This window comes from Coregonus lavaretus (assembly GCF_964263955.1).
Source record: "Coregonus lavaretus genome assembly, contig: HAP1_SCAFFOLD_6141, whole genome shotgun sequence".
NCBI lineage: Eukaryota > Metazoa > Chordata > Actinopteri > Salmoniformes > Salmonidae > Coregonus > Coregonus lavaretus.
Genome location: NW_028160605.1, coordinates 26,034 through 34,743, shown reverse-complemented (window position 1 = coordinate 34,743; position 8,710 = coordinate 26,034). Strand labels below are relative to the sequence as shown.

The 8,710-nt window shown below is 41.7% G+C and overlaps 1 protein-coding gene across 2 annotated transcripts in view; it reads right to left on the bottom strand.

Annotated features, from left to right (window-relative positions):
* Nucleotides 1–567: 567 nt before the first annotated feature.
* LOC311121631 (uncharacterized protein) overlaps nucleotides 568–8,710 on the bottom strand; it is a 32,569-nt gene continuing 24,426 nt past the window's right edge. For both annotated transcript variants that reach the window (XM_084196093.1, XM_084196094.1), the window contains exons 3-7: nucleotides 8,383–8,541; nucleotides 3,751–4,128; nucleotides 3,164–3,331; nucleotides 1,663–1,779; nucleotides 568–753 (exon numbers count right to left, since the gene is read on the bottom strand). In XM_084196093.1, coding sequence (XP_084052219.1) covers nucleotides 578–753; nucleotides 1,663–1,779; nucleotides 3,164–3,331; nucleotides 3,751–4,128; nucleotides 8,383–8,541 — 998 coding nt within the window. In that variant the 3' untranslated portion in view covers nucleotides 568–577. The remainder of the gene's footprint in view (nucleotides 754–1,662; nucleotides 1,780–3,163; nucleotides 3,332–3,750; nucleotides 4,129–8,382; nucleotides 8,542–8,710) is intronic.

Sequence of the window (8,710 nt, the reverse complement as noted above, 5' to 3'; positions counted from 1 at the left end):
GAGAGACAGAGAGAGAGACAGAGACAGAGAGAGAGACAGGGAGAGACAGACAGACAGAGAGAGAGACAGAGAGAGAGACAGAGAGAGAGACAGAGAGAGAGACAGAGAGAGAGACAGAGAGAGAGACAGACAGACAGACAGACAGACAGAGACAGACAGACATGTAGCTTAGACAGACAACGATATGATACACTTTTTCTTAAATCATTAAAACTCACATTTGTTTTAATTAAATGCAACTGACAGTAAACACTAATACAATAATAGCAGCAGTAGCAGCAGCAACAACAACAAGTAGCAAGGGGTCAGATTATGGTAAAAATAATCTGACAGGTGCAGCAATGAAGCCAGTAATCAGAGACCCATTACACAAAGACATACAATGAATCACATTTCTATTAAATTACCAAATGAGCAATTTCTCAAAAGAATAAGCAATCATCAGTCTAGTCACAAAGTAATCATCAAATCAAAATTGCAATTCCTAATTTTGTTTGAATTATTATATCTATTAAAAAAAACACCCGCAGCTTTTACCGCCCACACACTCGCCCATGCCTAGTTAACCCTTCCAAGGTCACAACCTGCAAGACAGTTGAACTGTCAGTGAGGAATGAGTCAGACTGGTCTTACCAGTGAACTTCTGTGGCATGGAGCTCTTGCGTTTGGCCACGTTGCTCGCCAGCCTGTCAAGCAGCAGAGCGCGCTCCGCGCCCATGTGAGTAGTCCTGGACACGTGGGTGTCCTCACCGGCTGAGAGACACACAGAGAGAGAGAGAGAGAGAGAGAGAGAGAGAGAGAGAGAGAGAGAGAGAGAGAGAGAGAACGAGAGAGAGAGAGGTCTCTTAACAGTACAGAGGTACAGTAAGGACACAGTGTGTGCTTTTTGTCCACTGTGCTGCAACTGTCCACTGCCTCGAGCATTTGAGATTGTGAAATTCGTTTTTTCTTTTACAGAACTAACAAACAAAATGACTAAACTCACGCTCGGAGGAACCAAGGAAAAATGTATTGCAGCCAAGATAACGAGCCCTGTGACCTCACTTCCTGGTGTTTTGCCTCATCGACTACTGAGGCCTGCAGGAGGAAGACCGCAGGTCGAGGATGTGCTTCCTCACCACACACGCTACCGATCTGCCGTACTTACGACATTCAACCGACCACAAAACAACACAGCATTGTTTGTGTCGCAACCGTCCTGGCTGTCCACCATGGCAGCCAAACAGACTTTGGGGGGGGGGTGCAGTCAGAACACAACACCCGAGACATTTGTCCTACATCTCTTCTGACTGACTTCCCCGCTGGTTTTCTTACAACACAACGTCTCCCACCGCAACAGCCACAACCTATTTAGCTCTAATGGTGGGGTAACTTACGACCATGAACTTAAATGAAGCTACACAACTCTGCAGCCAGCAAATGTGTATGTGTGTATGGGTGTGTGCACAAATGTGTGAGCAGAGTAAGTGAGTGCCTGTGATGTTGTATGTATGTGTGTGTGTGTGTGTGTGTGTGTGTGTGTGTGTGTGTGTGTGTGTGTTTGCATGAGTAAAGAGTAAAGTGTGTATGTGTGTATGTCTGAAGTGCGTTTGTGTAAGTGTGTGTGTGTTTGTGTGTGTGTGTGTAACAGAGGGTATGTAGGAGTGTTCCAGGGCCTCTCACCTCTCTCAGCGTTGCCTTTGTTCTGGATGTACACATGGCACCTCTCTCTGTGCTCTTCAAGGGAGCTGCGCTGCTTGTAACTGCGACCGCAGTGGTTGCACTTGTAGGGCTTCTCTACTGTGAGACAAGAGCTTCAGTTAAAACTACAAACTCCCACTTCAAACCATCATACAGTATTCACCCCCCTTGGAATTTTTCCTATTTTGTTGCCTTACAACCTGGAATTAAAATTGATTTTTTGGGGGTTTGTATCATTTGATTTACACAACATGCCTACCACTTTGAAGATGCAAAATATATTTTCTTGTGAAACAAACAAGAAATAAGACAAAAAAACAGAAAACTTGAGCGTGCATAACTATTCACCCCCCCAAAGTCAATACTTTGTAGAGCCACCTTTTGCATCAATTACAGCTGCAAGTCTCTTGAGGTATGTCTCTATAAGCTTGGCACATCTAGCCACTGGGATATTTGTCCATTCTTCAAGGCAAAACTGCTCTAGCTCCTTCAAGTTGGATGGGTTCCGATGGTGTACAGCAATCTTTAAGTCATACCACAGATTCTCAATTGGATTGAGGTCTGGGCTTTGTCCCTGCCGATGAAAAACATCCCCACAGCATGATGCTGCCACCCCCATGCTTCACTGTGGGTTTGGTTTCTCGGTGTGATGAGAGGTGTTGGGTTTGCGCCAGACATAGCGTTTTCCTTGAGGGACTTTCAGAACAGGTGTATATATACTGAGATCATGTGACACTTAGATTGCACACAGGTGGATTTTATTTAACTAATTATGTGACTTCTGAAGGTAATTGGTTGCACCAGATCTTATTTAGAGGCTTCATAGCAAAGGGGGTGAATACATATGCACACACCACTTTTCCGTTATTGATCTTTTAGAATTCTTTGAAACAAGTAACACCAATTTGGACTATTTTGTGTATGTCCATTACATGAAATCCAAATAAAAATCAATTTAAATTACAGGTTGTAATGCAACAAAATACGAAAAACGCCAAGGGGGATGAATACTTTTGCAAGGCACTGTACACTTTGCTTACTGAGGCTGTAGTTAAATAATGGGTTAACTACGATCTCTGCAAGAACCTCCTTTAAATGAACGTCACTGACAGGCCCAAGGGATGTAGCTCAGTTGATAGAGCATGGCGTTTGCAACGCCAGGGTTGTGGGTTCGATTCCCACAGGGGGTATGAAAACAAATAATAATGTATACACTAACTGTAAGTCGCTCTGGATAAGAGCGTCTGCTAAATGACTAAAATGTAAATGTAAACATGAAGTGGTATATCTAAATCACTGTGTGCAGACTGGTTATAGGTACCTGTGTGTGTGTGTGTGTTTGCATGTGTACGCATATATTTTGTACAGTAAGTGCGAACAGGTGGAAAATACTTGAGTTTGTGTTATTATATTATGCATGTGTCTGTGCATGTGTGGTTATACATATGTAAACGCAGGTGGCACACAGATGGTGGATAGGTACTTGAGTGAGTGCGCAGGTGTCCACTGAGGGCGTCTCGTCTGCGGCAGGCGTAGCTGCACATGGGACACTTGAAGGGCTTCTCCCCTGAGTGCAGTTTGATGTGGCGAAGCAGGTTTCCCTTCTGGGTGAAGGAGGCACCACACTGGTTGCAGTGGAACGGACGTTCACCTGGGTATAGGGCAAAACACAGGGATCCTATGTCATGGAGAAACTCTGTCAACACTGCCAAGACTTACTGATACAGTAGTTATGTAGCATATACTGTAGTTGAGCTACTGTGGTACGTTAACTGGTATTTCTCAGTAGTACTGTAACTGAATATGAGGAACACTTGGTTTGTTCCACACGTCTAATAAAGCAAACCGTTGAGTGAATAGTAATTACTGTGTTATAGCAGATGTTGAAATTGCATGTAATCAGTACTAGGGCAAGTAATGTAGAGTGCATGTAAAGTCAAATGTGTCAATTCAAAGTGTAACGCATGAGTCACTTTATATATTGAAACACAAATCTTTCAATCAAACACCTTGATCTACTAAGTTTATCAAACAAACAATCAGCAAGGTTGGTTTGGCTGTGCTACTCACCGGTGTGGCTTCGCTTGTGCACGAGCAGCACATTGATGCTGACGCAGGACAGGCCACAGACGTCACAGTTGAGCTTGCCTGCTGCGTGGCTGCGGGGTGCTGCTGCGTACAACGAGGAGTCAGTGTGGGCGTCCTGCAGGCCTGTGCTCTCGTACTTGACATAATCTGCCAGAGACAGGTCCTGTGGTTCGTTGAGGGTTTCTCCTTCTTCCTCCCCTTCCCCCTCTTCTTCTCCTTCGTCTTCCTCGTCCCTTTCCTTCTCCTCTTCTTCCTCTTCTTCATCAAGTTCATTGTCTCGCTCACCTTCTTCTTCACTCTTGGGGTACTGATCGTCATTGTCGTCATATTCTTCCCTCTCAGTTTTCACAGGAACCCGATCTAGGAAGGAGGGAGAGAAAGACAGGGTTAAATATATTTCCCTCCTTGGTTATTTGACTTCATGAGCACCTGGAGGTAATTGAATGAAACTAGTTTTGAATGTTCTATGGTGGTAAAACAACTTTTAAAAATAGCTTTTCGACTATTCTTATTTCAGCTGACTGGTTTCATAAACAGACTGACTAACTTTAAAGGGGAAATCAGCAGTTGCTACATCCATTTTTGGACTTATAAATTAATGATATGTACCCATTGGTTCTTGAAGAATATAACTTATAAATGCCTCATGAGCTTAGTTCAACTGTCGTAACCCATCAGAACCCAAAATATAAGCTTGTTTTACTCCAATATTTGAAAACAAAGAAAATGTAAACAAACACTATATAGCCTCAAAACATGGTCAAAACTATAATTTTGATATCATGGATGGTCAGTCCTTGCATCCTCAGCTCTGTCTATGAATTTGAGAGTGATTACATTTCTCCAGCCCCATCCCTGAGCTTTTAACCGAACCAGGGGTGGTGAGGCCCCTTTGTTAATGTTTCAACTGCTGATTGCCACTTTAAGCCTGAAAGTTATTATTTTGTCCACTGCCAGTGTTAGAAGAGAAAAATGTTGGTCTATGTTTGAAAACGTATATAAGGATTCTACAAATATGGATATCAAAAAGCTTCCCAGATAGCACATACATTCTGAGAACCATATGTTTCTTGGAGCTTGGTGAGAGCATGGTTGTCCTATGATTATTTTGCATACAACCTTCCCAAAACTTTCTGGGAATGGTGCAGGATAGTTGCTTGGCTTTGGAAAATTCTAAATTTTAAGGAACTTGACAAAAAAAACATTATTTTCTTGGTGTTTCACTACTTTAACAGAATGTTTCCTAAAAGTTCAAACATGGTTACTTTTTATTTAAATGTTGGTAATGTTCTAGGAATGTTCTCCAAATGGTTTGATATTGGGAATGTTCTCAAATTGTTGCGAGAATGTTAAGAAACTTAAGAAACAACTTTCTTCTGTGGGAATTTCAGTACTTCAATATAACGTTTCCTACAGGTTTCCTCATGGTTCCATTTAAAGTCATGTTCTCAAATTGTTCCAAGAACATTAAGGAACAACGTTCTTCTGTGAGAATTTCAGTACTTCAGCAATTACGTTTCCTACAGGTTTCCTCATGGTTCTATTTATAGACATGTTCTCAAATTGTTCAGAGAACGTTATGAAAACTTTACATAAAAACCACAAGAACATTCTAAGAATGTTATTTAAAAACATACATTCCGTTTTCAGGACGTGAAGAAAACCTTCCATAAAAACCACAAGAAAACTTTTGTAATGTTCAGAGATTAAAAAAGATTTACATTCCATCCTCAGCATCAACAAAACTCTCTCTATCCTCTATCTTGTTAAGTGTGTTCAGGTGTTTTGGCCGTGCCCACTAATTGGCCACACCTGATCTTAATGAGTGCTTGTTTTCTTTTAAATGGGGTCTGTTTGAATAAACTAAAATAAACAGCTTTGTATGCTTAAAAAGAAAACATGGCATGCTAGCTCCATCCTGGTGGTGCAGTGGACTAATTCTATTGATAAAGAACAGAAGATTATTTACATTTACATCATTTAGCAGACGCTCTTATCCAGAGCGACTTACAAATTGGTGCATTCAACTTTGAATCTCACTCATGGCGTGTCACAATAAAAAAGAAAAGTGTTTGCAAGATAAATGCTTAAGGAAATTCATTTTCATGTGTCCTATCTGTGCTTGGATTTCAAAAAAGTTAACCCACAATAAGCTAGCAGTGTTATTAAGTCTTATTGAAACATTAAGTGAAAGCTTTAAGGAAGTTTTAAAAAAAACTTCAAATAACCGATCATTTCCATTCTCAGAGCTTTAATAAAACCTCCCAGGAAAACTTTCAAGGAACCAGAGTAAAACATTCTCATAACCTCCTTGCAACTTAAAAATAAATGTCCTCAGAACGTTTAAAAAACTTTCAGTTTCACCGGTGAGGAAACATATGGCTTAGTTCCCACAACCAATGTGAAACCAAAAATATAAATTCCTATAACTTCCCAAGGCACCAAATGTGCTAGCTGGGTTAGCAGAGCTCCACGGGGCCATGCATCAGACAGAAACGTCTACAAGGCTCTGTGATAAATGCCACATCTCCACTTCTTCATTTATATTTATGGTTAGAATATTTTAATATATTGACACTAGCACGTCTAATTTAGGCCAAGGCAGAGTGTCAGAGAAAGATTTAGGAGATGTGCTTCGGAGAGAACAGCAAGGCATTTCCTTTCAATGCTCAGAAACCATAACCAGGGCAGGACAAGGCGGCATAGAGAAACCTCTCAGTCAACGTTGAAGGAAAGAAAAGAAAACAACAAACATGCTTCATCTTTTTCTGAACATATAGATTGAGAGCATAGCCTCCCCAAAAGTGTAGCATAGCCTTTCAAGTTAGAAGTGTATACCCCAAACCATGCAAGTGTGCACCCCAAGTCCTAAAAGTGCATAATTCAAACACAGCAAATGTACACCAATATATGGCTGGGCAATATATTGTGAATACCCACATACCGGTATGGATTTTTACAATACCGTCTTTAAAGGCATTTTTATACAGTGCTAAATAACGTAGTTCAACAAATTGCACTACTTCACTGTCAGTTTTGTCCTAGTTTGATTTGGAATAAAACCATCAGAATTTGTTGGCATTCTAGGGTCATGCACTACTCCTAAAACGTGTATTATTCAGAAACATAAAATACCATAAAATACCGCCATACCGTCAAAAATTAGAATAATATTGTGAAATGATATTTTGGCCATATCGCCCAGCCCCACACCAATAAGCCCAGCAAGAGTAGGCCTACACCCCAAGCATTGCAAGTTTAAGACCCAAACCCTGCAAGTGTATACCCCAAACCCTGCCAGTGTATACCCCAAACCCTGCAAGTGTATACCCCAAACCCTGCAAGTGTATACCCCAAACACTGCAACTGTGCACCTCATACCCTACAAGTAAACCTCAAGCCCTGCAGTGTATAGGCTATGCCCTAAGTCCTACAGTCTATATATCCTACACCTGCAACTGTGTACACCTCAAGTCCTGGGCTCTGGCCTGCAACGCCTGTCCCTGCTGAGTGTCAACCAACCCTTGTTGAGACTTTAGTTATATTCCATCCAGAAACCACACTGTGGTCTCAGCAGTGGCAGATGTGCTGAAAAGCGGCGCTTGGTTGTCATGCAAAGCGCTCAGTGGTGCGATGGAAACTTTGCACAGAGAGAGGCAGGTAGCTTAGTGGTTAAGAGCATTGTGCCAGTAACCGAAAGGTCGCTGGTTCTAATCCCCGAGCCAACTAGGTGAAAAATCTGCCGATGTGCCCTTGAGCAAGGCACTTAACCCTAATTGCGCCTGTAAGTCGCTCTGGATAAGAGCGTCTGCTAAATGACTAAAATGTAAATATAGAGTCCAGGGCCTGAGAGCAGTGAACTGCTGGGCGTGCTTCAGTAGAAAAGCAGAGATACAGGGTTACACCATGTAGCTGTGGCAAAAGACTAAAATAAGGAAGAGCATGGCCTCCAATAGTAGCTCCAGTAGCCTGTCTCTTACAGCACATCGGTAACACTTTATTTAAGGGTCCATAATAAACCATTTACAAGGCATTTAAAAACAGTTTGCTCACCATTAAAAAAAAAAACATTACTCCCACATCTGTAAATGTTAGTAAGTTAGTTATTCACACACATATATATGTTGTGTGTCTATTCTTTTACCAGGTACTGCAGGAATGTCTACCAATGGCCTGCCCATCTTTTGGTGAGAAATTACACTGGTCACTCAAAACATTTATAAAGTACACATAAAGTATAAATAGCGCTCACTTAAGATTAGGGACTGTAAAAAAAAAACGTATGTATACTTATAATTACGAATGATTAATAAATGGTTTATAAATGGTTTATTACAAACCCTTAAACTAAAGTGTTACCAGCAACTCCTCTAACTCAGGCTGTACAATGGAGTCAATGACTGGTTAACACTTTGAATGTGTCCCAGAGAGTATCTGGGCGTCTGACCCCCTTTGTTCGCAGCCTCTGTTACGCCCAAGGGCTTGTTGCATATCATCCCATAGGTCGGTTGCGTATTGAACGCAAGTGGGTCAAACTAGTCAATACAGCATGGTTTTGGGACAATGTTCTCATGAACAATTTGGGACACGTCTCATACAACGTGTGTTTCGTACCTGTCATTCCTTCGTTTCCTGTGGGTTCCGAGCACTCCATTCCACTCTCTGAGTTCTTCTCTGGGGCCTCCTCTTCCTCTCCCTGTGTCTGCCCTGCCTCTTCTCCTCCCTCCTCCTCCTCTGCCTGTGGCCTCTCATCTGTCACAGCGCTGCTAATGTCTGTGAAGAGACCATCACCATATTAGTCTTTAACACAGAGCCTAACACACATCTCAAACCGTATACGTTTTTTTGGCCACCATTTTTCTTTTGTAAGTCAACTTATGACCATTGCACTATGCACAACATCCTTTTTGCAACAATAAATATTATTAGCCTACGGTATGGA